Consider the following 17,635-nt stretch of genomic DNA (forward strand, 5'->3'; position numbering starts at 1 on the left):
GATGGATATTGCATTTCAAAATTCCTGTACTTGGAGGGAAGGGCCGCTGATGGAAGAGACGAATGCATTGCTCTACGAGATTGGATGAGGGGGTGCCTGAGGCGCCGGCCCAGGAGGAATTCGAGGGGGCCGGTTGCCTCCTGAATGGGGAAGGCACTGACTAAGCACAGACGCTGGGCGCCTTCCTTCCCCTGTCTCCGGCAAGGCAGCTTCTCCTGCAGATAGACGCGATGGATGTTTCATGGCGGTTAATTTTGAACAAACTGCAGACTCAGTATTGTACAGCCGAGAGAAGGATTCTGATCCAGTCCAATGGTGCCATCATCGGTATGCACTGTAATCGCATACCGGAGTGAAATTGTTTCAGTCGCCGGGAATTGCTGGCCATGGCTGACTCAATGTCTCTCCTGTGCCGGGGTAGGGTCTCATCGGTCGACTCACAGAGCGTGAATTATTCTCCGACTGCTACTCGCAGTCACGATGGGATTGATTCGTCCGAATTGTCCCATCCGATGACAAAATGAGCCATCTCTGGTCTGTCCTCTGAAGGTTTATGGGCAATAGTACGGAGTATGGAGTACAGTATATTGCTCCTGGGGCATATGGGATTGGGAAGGAACCGGCAGTATGGAGTACGGAGTACCAGTTTTCCCTGTACCCTGGCCGGGGCACTAAAATTTAATCCCCCTATTGATCCGCCCGAACTTAGAATCCTGGTGTTTTTCGATTCGGATTCTAAGCTTTCCAGGAGGATCAACTATGTGTTCTACCATCACGGAATAAGAAAGTACCCCGTATGCTGCTCACTTCACTACGGAGGGGCTTGTGATTTGCAACAGGTCCAAAACGTAGAATAACGGGCATGGCAATGAAATTGCTCCGTTTCTGCACAGAGTCTGCACAGCCATAATGGCTAATGGGTCAAGCCTCACGGCCGAAAGACACATGGAGTCCAGATGGGGACAGTTCTTCCAGGAGAACACTAAGCAGCCGTTGACCGACTGGTCCCGGTCAGCCCAAGGCATCCCGAGGCATCCCGTGAAGGGAGGACCTACGGAAATTATGTAATCACTGATACGGATTTCAGACTAGGGCCCGATCATCCGCCTGAAATCTCTGGCATCCACGGGTGGCGGCCAGACAAGGAGCTCTGGAGCCTGCACGGAATCACCCATCCGCCAGATTCTTCCATGAGACAGACTGGATGAATGATTCTCCATTAAACACATCTTCTCGGCCGTGACGCTTGCCGTCATCATTGTGATTTTGGATTCTTGGGTCTGTTTCTGGACGGATTCGCCGGGCAGCAAGTTGGGTCTCGGCGCGGGCAAAACTCACCACACCATCCGATCCCATCGGCTTTTGCGCTTCATCGACTGCTCCTCCCATCATCTCCTCCGTGGTCCGAATGCTTCATGACTTTCATGCCTTGTCTGTGTCGTTCTTTCAAATTGCTCTAGCAACTTCGAGTCATCTGATACCCAGTTCGCCACCCTCCCCCGACATCCGCGCCGCTGCTATATAAGGGTCCTTGAGGGACAACCGCGCTTCGGCCCCCCTGGTCACCCCCTCCGCATCCCGGCACTCTTCATCACTGATATCCTCGTAGCCGACCTGAGCGGCTTAGGTGGTCGCGATCATCATGAGAGAAGTCAATTTCAGCATCCCAAATGTCAACAAGGCCGCCGTCAACATCACCACCACCCTCTATGACCGCCGTGCCTTGGACTGCACGTCGACCCTCCCTCTCATCAACTCGCTGAATCATCTGGCATATCTTACAACATCGTCGGCCCGCATACGTGACATCCTCACCGTCGATGGCGGCATCGAGCGGCTGGTGTGCATCCTCAAGGAGGGGAGGAGCAAGGATCTGATGGAGATGTGGAAATGGAGCTTGGCCTTTCAGTGCGTCGTCAACATCGGTGTTCGTGGCTCCGAGAGTGTGCGCACGAGGGTCGTTGAGGCAGATATGGTTCCGGTCATAGCAACCATCTTGGATAATTATATCAAGGTGGTGGATAAGATCCGTGCCAAAATGGACGCCGAGCAGCAGCACCGAAGACATCTCAAAGCACCGGTCCGCCCGCGGGAACCGGCAATGTCCATCTCCTCTACATCGGTCACAGGAGTCGATTCCCGCACGTCCCGTCGGCAGGCGCCCCCGCCATCCATCGAAATCCCGCAGCCGTTTCCCCACGAACCCCATCCGCATCCCGATCCGAATGCCATGGACGTTTCTCCGTCTCCTCCTCACATTGCGGTGACGTCACCGCCTGAGCGGACGACTTTTGGTCGAGACGTGCATAATCCCAGAAGCCATGATGCGCGCTATCAACAACAGGGCCTGCGCCCGGTGCAGCCAATTGCCAGCGCCGGTCCGACATCCGATAGTTTTAGGCTTCGGCTCGCGCAGCAGAATCTCCGTCTTCCTGATCCACCAAGGACCAGCTCGAGCAACCCCGGCGTTGCGTCCCAGCCTGCCTCTCCCACAACTCCAGGTGGTGTGCCTCAGCTCACGCGGGTTGGTATTCCCCAGACCGCCCGTCGCTCCAGAGCGGTCCCTCGTCAGCAGCAGTCGGGCTCTGGGGAGTCGGACGATGCCAATGGTGAAGACTCACCAATGGCGGAAGTCGCTCCAGGGAGCGACGCCAATGAACCAATTGTCCAGAATGGGATGGAGATGGACAACGTGCCCGGCGGCGACTCCATCATGCTGGATGAGGTTTCCGACTCTCGTGGTCTGACCATGGCAGACCAATCACGAGCTCAGGACGCTGAGACGTTCAACATCACCCATCGCTCTTCCGTGGACGGAAGCATCGTGAACACGAACAACCCGCAGGCTCCGGCAGCCCTCCCGTTATCACCGAGCGCTGTGCCGAATCATGGTAGCACTTCGACGGTGCTGAATTCGAACCCCTACTCGGCTTTCCTTCGAAGCCATAATCTTCCCCAGCACGTTTTGGCCGTGATGCCGCGGGACGAGGATGTTCTCATGTCGTTACAGCTCCTTGCGTATATTTCCAAGTACTGCAACCTTCGGTCTTATTTCCAGAATACTCATCTCGTCCCGAAGCTCACGCTCAAGAAAGAATTGGCTTACTTGGACGATCCCACCGGTGCCACTGTGGAGGATACTCCTGACGAGGAGCCGCAAGATGAATATCTCCTGCCGGATGATTTTAATATCTTCCCCTTGGTGGAGAAATTTACGGTCCATCATCATTCGAAAGACATGCAATATTGGGCATGTGTTGTGATGAGAAACTTGTGCCGCAAGGACGAATCTCGAGGCGGCATCCGCCAGTGCGCGTATTACAAGTGCGGAAAATGGGAAGAGTATCAGCGACAGTTTGCCAAATGCCGTCGCTGCCGTCGCACCAAATACTGCAGCAAGGATTGCCAGAAGGCGGCATGGGTGTACCATCGACACTGGTGCCACAGCTCGCCATAACCCGTCATTCTTGTACTTCCTTGTCTGAGATTCCCAAGTCCTTGCTAGCATCATATTTCATCGCCAGTGTCTGCACCTCGTCATCCTCGTTATCATCATTATCATTGCATCTCCAGCATCCATCATCTGCTGTCCATCTTTGCATGGTGCTACTTATTGATTGTGTGCCATTGCTTTCGTTTCTTGGCTTTTTTTTTCCTTTGCACTTGTGTGTACACATCGGCATCACCGGTACGTTGTGTGGCCATCCATCCTTCCTTCCTTCCATTGGTCACTGCAAGTGCCAGGGCGGCGTTGGTTCATCCGGTCTATTCGGAGATACCTGGGGTTGTTTCATTGTGACTTTTTCCCGTTCTCAATGTCTGTTGCTTCATTCCTCGATTCCAAGTGCATATGGCGGCATCATTGCGCGGTGGAAGCCTTTGTCCCCTCCGTTTTGAGATTCCTTCCTTGGGACACATCGATACACATCCTTGAGTTTTACCCAGTTCTGGGTGAGTGGCGTGTTGATCTGTGCATCTGAGATACCTACTGCGCCTCTTTCTGTGCTCTTGATGTTCTGTGAGAGTAAAAGGGTCAATGATAGAGTTCTTTAGCATTTGATTCCGTAGCAGTCTACTTGGCCAGTTGGCCATTTTGCACATAATGTAGCTCGCCATGTCAATCACTATGGAGAATTTCTAGGATTGCGCTGCCCTGACTGTCCCTCATCGATGAATGAACCCTTGGGACCTGCCGGTTCATGATGTCAGGAGCCTCGACATCAGTCACATGACATTACGCCTCTTCCCACATTCGGTAGGTGTCCTCCTGAGCTCTGGACTCTGACATGCTGTGAAGCGAACTCCACAGCGCCGCAGAGGCCAGTTGACATAGGAACGAAAAACGACACAGGGAAAACGAACAAGAATACAGTCCTTTGCAGTCAGTTTTACTATACTGTCGGACACCCTAAGGTCACGGCCCTGGCTTGCGGCTTTGCCCTCCAGCGACTGCGTCCAGACTCGCGCTGCTGAGAAGAGAACATCATGTCCGGTACGCCATTGATCATTGAACAACAAACAACGCTGTTCAATGCTGACGATCGTTGTCGAATAGCTCGGGTCCTGGACGAATGGGCTGCAAGCCGCAGCCTGTACCTTCCTCTGAACACCCTCAAAGGCTGGTCGGTCGGTATCGATGCTTCATACTACCTCTACCAGCATCTCCACCATCCGGCGACGCGAGAACCTCTCCTCATCGCCCTGGGTGGCTTCCCTTTCGCGCTTCGGGCCAATATCGAGCGGGAACTGCAGACGTTAAAGAGTCTCGGGATTGAGTGCGTTTTTGTGTTTGATGGCTTAGACTTTGGGTACAAGGATTCACCGCGTCAAGCCCGCGCAGAGTCATCGCGAGCGTTTGAGCAGGCTTGGGAACTGTACGATCAACAACAGGCCGAGCAGGTTGTGGATTCGTTTAGCAATGCCGGTAGAGTGCCTGGACTCAAGCCCCGCATATCAGGCAATCATTTGCACTTGGGCTGACTCTTTCCGCAGGCAGTCCCAAGCCCACGGAGCTCTATCGCTTCTTGCAAAAGATTCTGCTGGACAATCAAGTTCAGTTCATTGTAGCGCCATACAGCGCGGCAGCCCAGGTGCGCAGCTTCAAGTTGCGTTGGTGATCTCTGAGCTGACCAAGGGAAAACCCAGCTCTGGTATATGTCGACGGCACCCACCCCCATAATCGACACCATCTACGGATCTGCAGAGACCCTTCTCTTTGACGTCGAGAAAGTCATCACGCGAATCGATTTGGATGCATCCAACTTTTACTGGGTTTCCAAACAAGCCTTGATTGACGAGCATCCTGCTCTCGCAAATGGCTCATTCCTCCACTTCGCGTTGTTGCTTGGCTCTCGTTACCTTCCCACCTTTCCTCTATTCGAACACCCTGCGTTCCCCGGACGACCGGTGAACATCCGAGAAGCGATCCATCTCTTCAACAATGCTGGCCGTAACGCTCTCACACTCTGCGCGCAATTTGAGGAAGATCGCCGCGTGCAAGAGTTGAACTACGCGGATCTGTTTAAGCGGGCGTACATGACCATTAAGCACCATATTATTACAGATGTCGAAGGGAAAGTTGGGCCATTGGACCCCGAACACGCTCCATCGGACCTGCACCAGCTCCTCGGCTTGCGACTGCCCGAAGAGTTGTACTATTACCTGGTGCGGGCAGTTCTAGGATCCAATATCCCCAACTATCTGACTGCCGAGGAAGTGGTGATTCCGCTCCCACTCGGCGTAGAAGATTCTGATATTTACCGCCAACTGATGGGGGAAATTCTCATGCCTATTCGCACGCAAGCAGTAGCCTTGTTGTCAAACTCCCTCCACAGGTTCTATCAGACCAAGACCATCAAAGTGCGTCTTTGGTACGAAGACACCACGGACCGAAGCATCACCCTCAAAGACATTGCATCTGTCAAGGAAACCATCCAAAGCTGGCATGTTACTGGAGCACAGCTACCCGCAGAAATCAAGTCGTCCGATGTAGGTATAGGAAAAAGGACCTCTAGTTCGCCGCTGACCAGAGTAGGTTGTGTCAATCAAAAAAATTGTCGAGGCTCTGACGGATTCAAGCTTTGTACCCAAAACGTTTGGTGCCAAAGATGCTCCGGTAAGTCCTCCCAGTTTGAATTCGAATCGTCGACTAATCTTCTGTCAGGCTTTATCAACTCCTGCTGAGATCATCTCCAATGTTTATTGGAGATTCCTGCAACTTCGTGGGTATGTTGATTCGAAGCATGAGCTGACTGCTTGGGGGAAGTGCCTCCTCCAAGCTCTTTCCGTGGTCAACACGGGCTCCCCGTTGGAGGAAAATGTGTTATTGTCCATTGAGCTGCTTCGTTTGGGCATTCTTGGCCCGAGCAACTGGTTCTCACGTCAATCTGGTGGACCGATCCGAGGCTCTGGTGGGTAATTCCACCCGTATCGTACACCGTCACTAATTCTTTGGTAGATGACGAGAAGACCTTCAATCGACTGGTCTCTCGTGTTGCCTGCATTGGGAAGCTGAGGCACAAGCCCATTGGTTACTCGGGCCCGCTCAGTCGGCAGCTCCTCTCCTTCCGATCTCTGGTGTCGGCTGTCCGTGCGTCCCTACGGGATTTGGTTGAAATCGTCTTCACATCCATGCTTTTGAGCGGCAACGTGGACCGGTCGTTGAAGTCCCTCACTGCCATCAGCCTCCAGTGAGTTCGCCGCTGACCGGACGACTGTGGTTTGAAGCTGATCAATGTCCAGGCTACCGTTCATCAATGACAATGATTGTGGTCTTGGAATTGCTGTCCGTACTTACCTCGACGACCTTATGAATCAACCGAACCCTACGTCACCTGAGACGCGCAATGAGATTAAGAGCCGAGGCAAAGACTGGTTCCAGCACAGCGAGGATTTCAATGAGAACTTGAATAGCGCGTTCACTCTCTGGGATGCGGTGAGTCGACCAAATATTCTTTTAGCCCTAGCAGGTTACTGATCTATGCGGCAGATCTACAAAGCTACCCAAAATGCAGACAAAGAGTTCAAGGACGCCGCACTATGGGATCGAGCGAATAGCTGGCTGGCCGATCGGCGTTGAGAGCAGCATGATTTAAACTCGCCCACCGTTGCGGGCCGATAACATGTCTCGACGATGATCTCGATGTGCCATGTCTTTGACAGACTGGTTGAATGGAATGAACTTGATGCTGCTTCCGAATCCCGGGCGCGTTCAGGTTACTCGTAATCCTCTTTCTGTAATTACTAATTCCAGTATGGATCTTTGCTGGAGCTGTAATTTTCTGCGCTCTCATTGGACAGGGTATTCTGGATTTGTCAGCTCGGCGCCTCAGGTTGCCTAGTTGAGCCGATCACTCTGGATACGTAGCAACAGCAGCTTCATCACATCTGTGAACTACTCTGTAGTTTACGTTGAAAAGTACACACTTCACTTCTTGATTTCAGAAGCTATATAATCATCTCGATCATACCGTTGCAGCTGGCTGCCACCAGATATTCGCATCCTTAGGTCTCAAGCCATCGGTGTTCGTACCCATGGCTCGCTGGAGCTTCCTGCTGAGCGCGATTGCGCTCCTCTTTGCCATTGTCGCGGCGGCCGCCGATTCTGCCGTTCTCGAGCTCACCCCAAAGAACTTCGATAAGGTCGTTCTGAAGTCCGGCAAACCGACGCTGGTCGAATTTTTCGCGCCCTGGTGCGGCCACTGCAAGAGACTCGCCCCAACATACGAAGAGCTGGGCCAGATCTTCTCTCACGCCTCTGACAAGGTGCAGATTGCTAAAGTTGATGCCGATGCTCACCGCGATTTGGGCAAGCGGTTCGGTGTCCAGGGTTTCCCGACGCTCAAGTTCTTTGATGGAAAGAGTGATTCCCCGGATGAGTATCGTGGCGGCCGGGATCTGGATAGCTTGGCGGAGTATATTACGGAGAAGACTGGTGTTCGCCCTCGTGGTCTGCAGAAAGCGCCTAGCAATGTGCAGATGTTGACCGATGAGTCGTTCCCGAAGACGGTCGGTGGGGATAAGCATGTGCTGGTGGCATTTACGGCGCCGTGGTGTGGACGTAAGCTTCTCTCTTCCGTTGTTTATTCCTAAGGGCAAATATTAACTCCCTGAGGGTAGATTGCAAGAATCTGGCTCCGACCTGGGAACAGGTGGCGAACGACTTTGCGCGGGACTCGAACGTTGTGATTGCGAAAGTTGACTGCGAGGCGGCGAACGCAAAGGCCCTGGCTAAGGAGCAGGGTATTACGGGATACCCGACGATCAAGTTTTTCCCAGCTGGCTCCACTGAGCCGGTTCTCTACGAGGGGGCCCGATCGGAGGCCGCTTTCGTGGAATTCGTGAACGAGCGGGCGGGTACTCATCGCACCGTTGGTGGCGGTCTCGATGAGAAGGCGGGTACCGACCCGGCTCTCGACGAAATTGTTGCCAAGCACCTTGCAAGCAAGAACTTCTCGAAGCTGTCTGAAAAACTCAAGAAGGCCACGGAGGACTCGCAAGACCAATACAAGCAATACTACGTCCGGGTCGCGGATAAACTCAGCGAGAACGAGGATTATGCTACCAGGGAATCCGAGCGGCTGAAGAAGATCCTCGCCAAGGGAGGCTCTGCTCCCGAGAAGGTTGATGACTTGACGATGCGCAGTAACATCCTCCGCAAGTTCTTGGCTGAAGAGGCTGGGGAGAAGGATGAGCTGTAATAGTATTACTTTTGTCTCTTGTCGTCCACTGGTGTATGACTCATGATATGCATTCGCGATGGTTGCGGAACATGGAAAAATAGAGATCCGGATTGACGAGAGGGTATAAAATTAATACAATGTTCGGTTATCAAAACACCGGGTCTAGGTCCTTGAACAAGGATACTCTTTGTTGGACTAACATCCGCAATCAATTAATTCTTCGTCGGCGGCGCGGAAGTAGTCGTACCCTCGCTTGTCGTTAATGATGCTTCGAGTTCGTCAAGCCGATGGGCCATATCATCCACTGCAATCGATCGATTAGCAGACTGTCTAGAAATCAACAGGACTTGTGCGGACTTGCATTTCCCCAATATTTCGTTCGACACACTGTCGAATTTATGTTGTAGTTGATCGAGGAGATCATCCACCGCGGCGGCGAGTTCTTGAGTTCCTGAGGTGGCATCTGTCTGTTTTCCACTACATTAGCTGAAACGGTTCCGCAAAATGCAGGGTTAAGAAAGATGGCTACCTGTAGTATTTGAGGTCCGGTAGAATTTCTATTCTCTGACGACTTCTCTGTCGACATGGTTGCTTGGTCGCGGTTGTTTATCGTGCCGTCCCTCGATGGTTGCGGGTTGCTCGACTGACGCTACGAAGTTTGGTTTTGCGCATATGAGAGCTCGGAGTGACAGGCGCAACTCAAAACGCCTGAGAAAGAATTCCACTATTGACAGGTCTCCGCAGAACTTTGCACCTGTTCGAGAACTCTTATCCAACCGGCGTTGCTCTTTCGTCAATCAACACACTATGGTTAGGAAGCTGCTGGCCGCTGCACTTCGGATCAAGTATCCTCCGAGAAGATGCCGATAAGAGATAAGATAAGCAGTTACTAGCCGTATATGGTTAGTTGATTCCTATCTTATCACTCTATTCCGTATGAGGAATAGCGCCTTCTTGCAACGCCGAAAAATATCAATCAGTTCAAGAAGCTTGCAAAGATCAATTCAGTTGTGCAGTCCGCATCTTCTCTCCTCAAAACGTGCCATACATTTTTTGTCTGGCAGAAATATAGAGAGGATGGCGAAGAGCAAGTTGCTCTCTGCCCTTGACGCATACAAGGGCCGTGATTATGAGAAGGAGCGGCAAAAGAAATTGGCAAAGGCCGCGGAGAAGCGAAAAGCTGCAAAGAAGAAGCAGCAGGAAGAGGATGATGAGGTACAGAAATGTTGAGCTTATATTAAATGTACCAATTGCTAATTCTGTCGTGAAGGAAGTGACGGAAAAACCGGTCAATGGCGCGACGCAAAATGATGAGAAGACGATGAGTGACGCGAGTGAGCACGAATCCGGTTCAGAGGGCAGTGAAAGCGGTTCTGAAGGCGAAGAGGTAAATGGAAAGGCGTCGGCGGATGATAAGGCAAATGAACAAGAATCAGGGTCAGAAGGAGGAGACGGAGACCGAGATGAGGAAAATGAAGATGAAGAGGAAGAAGACATCCCCCTGTCAGATCTCTCCGGCGACGAGCGCACAGATGTTATCCCACATCAACGGTTGACGATCAACAATTCCGCCGCGATTACGGCATCCATAAAACGCATCTCTTTTATCACGCCCAACACGCCTTTCTCCGAACATAACTCGCTAGTGTCGAAAGAGCCTATTGATGTCCCTGATCCGCACGATGATCTTAACCGCGAGCTCGCATTCTACAAAGTCTGCCAGGCGGCCGCTGTGGAAGGTCGTCGACTCTTGAAGAAGGAAGGCATCCCGTTCTCCAGACCCGGTGATTACTTCGCGGAGATGGTTAAAAGTGATGAGCACATGAACAAGATCAAGAAGAAGATGTACGAAGAGGCTGCGGCGAAGAAGGCGGCGGCCGAGGCGAAGCGTCAACGTCAATTGAAGAAGTTTGGAAAGCAGGTCCAGGTGGCCAAACTGCAGCAACGGCAGAAGGAGAAGCGGGAGACGTTGGAAAAGATCAACAGCTTGAAGCGAAGTACGTTCGACTTTCTTCCAGCTCAGCCATGGCACATACTAACGGTCTAAACAGAACGCAAGGCAGATCAAGCTGGTATTACCGACGATGATGAGGAAATGTTCGACGTCGCCATCGAAGAAGCAAGCAAGTCAGAAAAGAAAAAGAAGGGGCCCAATCTCAAGCGCCAGAAGAAGAATGAGAAGTACGGCTACGGTGGCAAGAAAAGGTTCAAGAAGTCCAACGACGGGGCCTCCTCTGCGGATCTGAGCGGTTTCTCAGTTAAGAAGATGAAGGCTGGGACCAAGAAGAAAGGCGGCGCCGCGAAGCGGCCAGGGAAAAGTCGGAGAAAGGCCATGAAAAAGTAGATTTTGATCTTTGCATGTCTATACTCGGGTTGATGTATAGTAATTGTCTCATACCCTCAATGTCTACGGAGTTCGGTGGGCAGTTTTGTCTTTGTAGTTACCTATTGAACACCGTGCGCGGTGGATTTTTCAAGATACACGGAGTCAGTCTATTGAAGATGTTCATATGGAACTGAAGCATGTGTTCTCCTGCATAAATTCCATGTATGTCAGGATATTAACGTTTTGATTTTCTCATACCATTGGATCCTTCTTATCTAAAGATGAATGTCGGCGTAATTGCTGCTACAATCTCAAGTGATCTGAAAAGCTCATGCCGGCAAAACTCCGTCTCCTTCGAACCACCATAACGATGGCGCTCGCTCCTGCTTTGCTAGTTTCTGGGAGGATCCTGTCGTGGCCCAAGTCCCTTGTATTGGAGAATTTTGGACAATGTTGATCTTAAATACGCTCCCTAGAAGACGAGACCCTATATACATATTGCTGACCATCATGCGGCGACAAATGGATGGCCTACTTCCTGCACATGCATGTACCTGCGGCTATGACGCCGCTGTTCAGTAAATGATTTCGACTAGTTAGCCATCTATCGGAGTAGAGATTCGGCTCTTCCATTATCTCATGGAGTCTTGGTTTAACTGTTGCCGCCTGTCCTATTTAACTACCATGACCATTGTTTCCCTCTTGTTGTTGCGTCGCCCCGACAGTACATTGGTACTTGACTGGATGAAAGGGCCGGGCTTTGCCGACATGCGCAACAAATGAGAATTCAAGGAATTCTCCGACTCTAATATGTATCCCTGAATTCTAGCGATTGTACGGAGTATGCTTGCCTGAGGGTTGCAGCGATGCACTCCACAGATCGAAAATCCAGGCCCGTTCCATAATTAGGATTTGGAGCCTGAGGCCAACAAGATTGAGTTCTGAGTAAACCGTATATGGTAGTAAATTACCCATTGGTGGCTTGTGTGGAGATCACTTCTTGGCACCGCCAAGCTGGACGGGGGTTACCTTGCGCTCGTCGACATGCAGGACACCATGGCGATTCCAGGGATGAAATTGTTTTCGCCCCTGGCTCTGATATTCTGTTCATTTCATACCGTTTTCAACTACAATGACGCCGAAATAATCAATCATCGAACCTGCCACGAAACACTTGAAAAATGCTTGCTCGCGTTCTGTCGCATAGAATCCTCGGTAGAAACTTGACGCGACGAACTTCAATTTCATGGCACGTCGATCATAATGGGCTCCGCATACCCCAATAGCTTTTCTTCGACCTCGTGGTCCCCTCGCAAACTTCAGAATAGTCATGTCGAGACGGCGCTGGACGTTGCTCGAGGATTGATCGGGGGGTTCCAAAATCTCTGGGGACCTGCAGGACGACGAAGACGAAGAGGGCCGGCCTGGCTGGATGCACGATCTGTAGCGCGGTCCGTGTTCACAGTCACAACTCTTCTGGCCGTCTTGTGGATGTATGTGTTGTGGTGGGGGGAGCGCACTGTTTTCCGACAGAGCGTCAACGAGTGTCTTTGGGAGAAGTGGGAGAGTTGGGTTCGTTATTCTACTTCATTGCACGGGGAGCCGCTTGAGAGGATACTAACTCATGATCACAGCCCCCCAATGCAGTACCGCATCATGTCGTCTTCGTGGCGGATCCGCAATTGGTCGATCCCCATACATATCCCGGCCGACCTTGGCCTCTGTCGTCCTTGACCGTTACATATACTGATCAATATCTACGACGGGCCTTTTCATTGATTGAAGATTCCCTCGTTCCAGACTCGATATTCTTCCTCGGCGACCTGTTCGATGGCGGTCGAGAGTGGTCGACGGCAACTACGCAAAGCCCAGAAGAGCGGTATCGAAAATATGGTGATGCGTTCTGGCTCAAGGAGTATGACCGCTTTTCAAAGATTTTCTTCAAACAATGGAATCGTAATCCTGCCCGTTCTGGAAATGAGGGGCGGGGGCGGAGGCTGGTAGCAAGCCTGCCTGGAAACCACGATTTGGGATTTGGCAATGGCGTGCAGCCTGCTGTGCGTCGGCGGTTTCAGGCATATTTCGGCCGCGGAAATAGGGTGGATGTTGTTGGGAATCATACTGTCGTATCAGTGGATACGGTCTCACTTTCTGCAATGGATGAACCGGATCCAGAGACAGGAAATACGGGATATGGAGCAAGCCAGCGTTCAAGGGAATCAGTTTGGAGCCCAAGTGCGATATTTTTGGATGATCTGAAGGAGATCAAGGCACGACTAGAGACCGAGGATCTTCGAGCACAACGGAATCTCAGCGAAGGTTACAAATTTGCTGCTGGTGTCCATAACGTGCAAGACAATACAATTGCTGAACGCCTGATTGAGTCACAAGGTCTGCCTACGATTTTATTGACACATGTTCCGCTCTACCGGAAACCAAAGACTCCTTGTGGTCCTCTGCGGGAACGTTGGCCACCGTCATCGGGTAATCCGGAGGAAGATGAGAGAAACGCCATCACCATCGGTCGCGGATACCAATACCAAAACGTCCTGACGCCGACAATATCGAACAAGCTAGTGTCAAAAATTGGGCCGGACCTGGTTCATATTTATTCGGGAGATGACCATGATTACTGTGAGATTGTGCACAAGGAGTTCACCGGATCGCCAAAGGAAATTACCGTCAAGAGCTTGTCGTGGGCCATGGGTGTCCGCCGTCCAGGCTTTGTCATGACCACACTTTGGAATCCGGTCGATCTCAATACCGGCAGGGCACTGAATGCAGAGAAATCTTCTCCAACAATCCAGAACCATCTTTGTCTCCTCCCGGATCAGTTGGGCATATTTATTTACTATGCCAAAGTTTTGGTCTTTACTCTAATGGTGCTGCTAGCTAGGGCAGTGGCGGTGACCATTGTCCCGTCAGCCAGATTATCATCAGAGACGACTATGCTGCCTTACCACAGGAGTACCCCGTCAGGGAGCTACATACCGTCCTCCACTGGAGGATCAAGTAGCGCTTTGTCGTCGGTCGGCAAACTGTTTCTCGCGAACCGGTCGCCACCACGGGAGCCTAATGGTCACGTGATACTGGACGATGACGAGTCTGATGGGCGTAACCTGAGCAAATCGAGGGGTGGACACTTCGATAACGGACCATGCTGCAGCTGTCTGGACCCGACTTCAGGCGTGTCTCGTATCATCTGGGAATTCCGGACTGGAGTGAGGAGGGTTGCGATGCTGGCGGTGCCGTTTTATCTGTTGCTTGTCTGGACATGGTAGAATCAAGAGGCTAAGGGAAACATCGAGATACCGGCTCAACGACATTTATCACAAGATATACATCTTCAGAGAATACGGTTCTCGAATCCATTACCGCAGGGCTTTGTATATAGCAGGTGCTCATAGACGACGGAAATTTAATGCCGCCAGATATCGGCAGACTCACACTTAGCCTCGGCTTCCCACTCTCTTGAATTGAACTGTGAGCGGAAGGTATGATACTTCGTATGCCACCGTCTCTTTTGATTATGTGTGGAATGTGTATGGAGTGAGCACTTTCGGAAGGCAACTGTGTTGAATGTGAGATCTCAAACACGCGCCGGCTGTCATTCCTTTTACTTACTACGTTGCACGTCTTCAAAGACTTGAATAGAATGACATGCAAGTAATGTTTAGAGTTTTCCAATTTCGTCCTCTTAATCCCGATCTTGAAGCAGAATTTAGGCTCGGTTGTTTTCCTTTGGCGGTCCTATTTAATCCTTCGGTCTTAGTATGAAAGACTTTGGCATTCAATAAACGGCACATTTTCGGCATGTAACATTGCTATGGGACAAGCAATAGCGGCATACCATCTGATTTGTTTGTCATTTTTCTCCATCATCACTCACAGCTATGTCATCCGTGGAATAAGTGCTTGTGTCAACCCGGTGACAGGGGAAAGGCCCATGCGACGAGATTTGCGAGAGTTTCAAACTTCGGGACCGGCGTTTGATCTGTCCATTCAGGCACTGGATCGTTTTCAAAAGACAGATCAGACGGACTTGCTTTCTTGGTATGAGCAATATCCCGTTTGGAACCGACCCTCCACATTATCCCAGGAGCGATGTGGAAATCCATGAATACATGATATTGAAGAGGAAAGGTCAACAAAGCATCATTGCAGCGCAAGGGTACATAAATCAACCCGCAATCTCACATGGTTTGCCGATATTTCTTCCCTGGCATCGACCGGACATAGCTCTGTGTGAGGTATGGCGCTCGAGCCTCTTTTCTTTCGCAGTTCACTTGCTGAGATGCGAAGGAACAGGTTTGGAGACATGCTCAAGACATCGCCGCATCTTACCCAGATGACGTCAGGGGGATATACCAGGCCGCTGCCACCACCTTGAGAGTGCCCTACTGGGACTGGGCACTAGATCCGTCCATGCCAGAATCTCTGGTTGCGGAGAATATCATAATTAGAACACCGCGCGGGCAGGAGACTATTGATAATCCGCTGTATGCATACAGATTCCATCCCCTGCCTGTGGGAACTGATATTCCTGGCGATTATCCGGTTTGTTTGATGGAGTTGCATGGATTATTGGTACTTGAAACAAACTCTCTTCAGTTGGTCTCTTACCAGGAGACCGTTAGGTCTCCAGACCCGAATACTGGCCGGTCACGTATGGAAAACGTCCAGTTGTTGTTGCGGGATAATGCTGCATGGTACAAATTTCCAAGCGGGACTGCCGCTCAACACTCTGATAAATGACTGACTGTCAAAGGATGTGATCCATTACTTACCAGCTACTCAGCGCTGAAACGAACTACACAGTGCTAACAACATCTGTGCTCAGAGACCGCGGTGACAACTATGCCAACTTTGAGAGCCTCTATGATGGAGTTCATGCGCTGACAGGAGACGGTGGCCATATGTCTTATTTTTTCAATGGCAGCATTTGACCCAATCTTTATGATACACCATTGGTGAGTGATCCGATGATACTGTGCCTATGGGATACTAAATCCTATCAGCTTCATCGACCGTGTCTTTGCCCTGTGGCAAGCTCTTAATTCGGAGTCGTTCGTTGAATCGATGGCCGATACTTATGGCACTTTCGTCATCCAAGCTGGAACTATCGAGGACGTCATACACGTAAGACATCATCCGTAGCTATACTCGTGAATACTAATGCATATCAGCATTATATCCATTCCGCAGAGAAACCAGTGATAGATACTGGACTTTCGCTTCGTCTCGCAGCACTCGCGAATTTGGGTATACGTATCCTGAGACTGTTGACTGGAATGTGGACGCAGCAATCTTGCGGGACAGAGTTCGTGTTGATGTCAACAACCTCTATAATGCGCCAGCTAGAATTGCGAAGTTGAAGGGTGCCATTCATAGCAGTTTGTCTTCTGGGCCCATCTCCGGGAAGATGACAATGTCAGCCTTTGATGCTATGGGGGTGAATAATTTACCAAAGCAGTGGGTGATCAACATTCTCATTGACGTGTATGTGCCGTCCATTCGTAAATAATATTTGTGGGCTGATGATGCTGTAATTTTCAGATATGCTCTCTCCGGTCAGCCGTTTCGAGTGCACTTTTTCTACGGCAATCTTGACCCCAACATCAAGCCGGCAGACTACGGTCACGCTGAAAACCTGATCGGAACTTATCGCACGTTTCCGACACCGATGAGCAGAAAATTTTCTCAAGAAAAGCCGATGTTAACAGCCGGCCAAATATCGCTGTCCCCTCTTCTTGCCTCCGCTATAGCCAAAGGAGTCGTTGTGCGTCCCTCGCGCCAGAGAGCGTGGTGTCGCAGCTCCATCGAAACCTCCATTGGCGCATCACAGATTATAGAAACGAGGAGGCTGATCTGCGGAAACTTGTCGATGGCGGCCAATTCCAGGTGCGGGTCCTAGCGCGAGATGTTAAGCCGTTGAGTCCCGGAGAAGAGCACTTGTTCCCGACTTACGATCCTTGGATGGAGTACAGAGATGCAACGGCGGGGAAGATTGGCGGATGATCGTTACAGTGCAGAACTGGAGGAGTAGAGAACTTTCGCCCCCGCTACATAGATGTTCTTTGTGGCGTAACCGTACAAGGAGCTATTGTCATCAGTTTTCTTGTTATGATATTCTTGCGTTCCAGTGTGTCGGAAACAAAGCCGACACCGTTAGCAAGATGCTTTGATTGGCGTTCATCTGGAGTACGTGTTATGGGATTTGGAGGATAGAATTCCTTCAGTACTTATGAGCATCTAGTCATTGAAAGAACAAAGTCGATGGGCTGTTCTTGAAACTCGCGATCCGCGCTTCCCTCGGCAAGTCAGTAATTAGTTGAGCTTTCTCACTACGGCACTATTTGGCAATATCTAAGTCACTATGAGTCGAAATTCGAAAAATATCTTGGCGTAGCGGTATATTAGTGAGCGATTGTAACCCCTACTTGATTAGCCTGGTTTAATAGTCACTCTTTGAAGCTCAGTCCTTATTCACCAGGGAGTTTGGAGGTCTTCGGAAATCGTTCCATTTCTCTCACTATGCCTGCCACGTGCTGAATCTGATATGGTGTGGAAGCAAACAGATCGAGTAGCCATACCACTCGAGAAGAGCCAAAGCGGGGCTTTAGATGCA

At 50.8% G+C, this 17,635-nt stretch overlaps 10 protein-coding genes across 10 annotated transcripts; 6 read left to right on the forward strand and 4 right to left on the reverse strand.

The window, feature by feature from the left end:
• Positions 1-1,167: 1,167 nt before the first annotated feature.
• On the reverse strand, positions 1,168-1,392 carry VTN49DRAFT_5869 (uncharacterized protein; the record flags this gene model as incomplete). The annotated part of the gene is made up of 1 exon (XM_069413973.1): positions 1,168-1,392. The coding sequence occupies one exon, from the start codon at positions 1,390-1,392 to the stop codon at positions 1,168-1,170; it is 225 nt and encodes a 74-aa protein (XP_069266093.1).
• Positions 1,393-1,642: 250 nt separating this feature from the next.
• Positions 1,643-3,457, forward strand: VTN49DRAFT_5870 (uncharacterized protein; the record flags this gene model as incomplete). The annotated part of the gene is made up of 1 exon (XM_069413975.1): positions 1,643-3,457. The coding sequence occupies one exon, from the start codon at positions 1,643-1,645 to the stop codon at positions 3,455-3,457; it is 1,815 nt and encodes a 604-aa protein (XP_069266094.1).
• A 4-nt stretch (positions 3,458-3,461) lies between these two features.
• Positions 3,462-3,725, reverse strand: VTN49DRAFT_5871 (uncharacterized protein; the record flags this gene model as incomplete). Its single annotated transcript, XM_069413976.1, has 1 exon — positions 3,462-3,725. One exon carries the CDS (start codon positions 3,723-3,725, stop codon positions 3,462-3,464), a length of 264 nt encoding a protein of 87 aa, XP_069266095.1.
• Positions 3,726-3,765: 40 nt separating this feature from the next.
• Positions 3,766-4,056, reverse strand: VTN49DRAFT_5872 (uncharacterized protein; the record flags this gene model as incomplete). The annotated part of the gene is made up of 1 exon (XM_069413977.1): positions 3,766-4,056. One exon carries the CDS (start codon positions 4,054-4,056, stop codon positions 3,766-3,768), a length of 291 nt encoding a protein of 96 aa, XP_069266096.1.
• Positions 4,057-4,485: 429 nt separating this feature from the next.
• VTN49DRAFT_5873 (uncharacterized protein) lies at positions 4,486-7,078 on the forward strand (the record flags this gene model as incomplete). The annotated part of the gene is made up of 9 exons (XM_069413978.1): positions 4,486-4,492; positions 4,556-4,924; positions 4,993-5,090; positions 5,146-5,988; positions 6,035-6,115; positions 6,164-6,410; positions 6,458-6,689; positions 6,742-6,934; positions 6,989-7,078. The coding sequence occupies 9 exons, from the start codon at positions 4,486-4,488 to the stop codon at positions 7,076-7,078; spliced, it is 2,160 nt and encodes a 719-aa protein (XP_069266097.1).
• Positions 7,079-7,533: 455 nt separating this feature from the next.
• Positions 7,534-8,699, forward strand: VTN49DRAFT_5874 (uncharacterized protein; the record flags this gene model as incomplete). Its single annotated transcript, XM_069413979.1, has 2 exons — positions 7,534-8,059; positions 8,119-8,699. The coding sequence occupies 2 exons, from the start codon at positions 7,534-7,536 to the stop codon at positions 8,697-8,699; spliced, it is 1,107 nt and encodes a 368-aa protein (XP_069266098.1).
• Positions 8,700-8,704: 5 nt separating this feature from the next.
• Positions 8,705-9,267, reverse strand: VTN49DRAFT_5875 (uncharacterized protein; the record flags this gene model as incomplete). Its single annotated transcript, XM_069413980.1, has 4 exons — positions 8,705-8,850; positions 8,929-8,985; positions 9,043-9,148; positions 9,211-9,267. The coding sequence occupies 4 exons, from the start codon at positions 9,265-9,267 to the stop codon at positions 8,705-8,707; spliced, it is 366 nt and encodes a 121-aa protein (XP_069266099.1).
• Positions 9,268-9,758: 491 nt separating this feature from the next.
• On the forward strand, positions 9,759-11,025 carry VTN49DRAFT_5876 (uncharacterized protein; the record flags this gene model as incomplete). The annotated part of the gene is made up of 3 exons (XM_069413981.1): positions 9,759-9,896; positions 9,952-10,678; positions 10,733-11,025. The coding sequence occupies 3 exons, from the start codon at positions 9,759-9,761 to the stop codon at positions 11,023-11,025; spliced, it is 1,158 nt and encodes a 385-aa protein (XP_069266100.1).
• Positions 11,026-12,270: 1,245 nt separating this feature from the next.
• VTN49DRAFT_5877 (uncharacterized protein) lies at positions 12,271-14,288 on the forward strand (the record flags this gene model as incomplete). The annotated part of the gene is made up of 2 exons (XM_069413982.1): positions 12,271-12,579; positions 12,642-14,288. The coding sequence occupies 2 exons, from the start codon at positions 12,271-12,273 to the stop codon at positions 14,286-14,288; spliced, it is 1,956 nt and encodes a 651-aa protein (XP_069266101.1).
• A 1,651-nt stretch (positions 14,289-15,939) lies between these two features.
• VTN49DRAFT_5878 (uncharacterized protein) lies at positions 15,940-17,025 on the forward strand (the record flags this gene model as incomplete). The annotated part of the gene is made up of 6 exons (XM_069413983.1): positions 15,940-15,977; positions 16,026-16,146; positions 16,194-16,245; positions 16,311-16,506; positions 16,564-16,809; positions 16,860-17,025. 6 exons carry the CDS (start codon positions 15,940-15,942, stop codon positions 17,023-17,025), a joined length of 819 nt encoding a protein of 272 aa, XP_069266102.1.
• Between the last annotated feature and the right edge of the window lie 610 nt (positions 17,026-17,635).

The sequence above is a fragment of the Thermomyces lanuginosus genome (assembly GCF_041956635.1).
Source record: "Thermomyces lanuginosus strain ATCC 200065 unplaced genomic scaffold VTN49scaffold_36, whole genome shotgun sequence".
In the NCBI taxonomy this organism is placed as follows: domain Eukaryota; kingdom Fungi; phylum Ascomycota; class Eurotiomycetes; order Eurotiales; family Trichocomaceae; genus Thermomyces; species Thermomyces lanuginosus.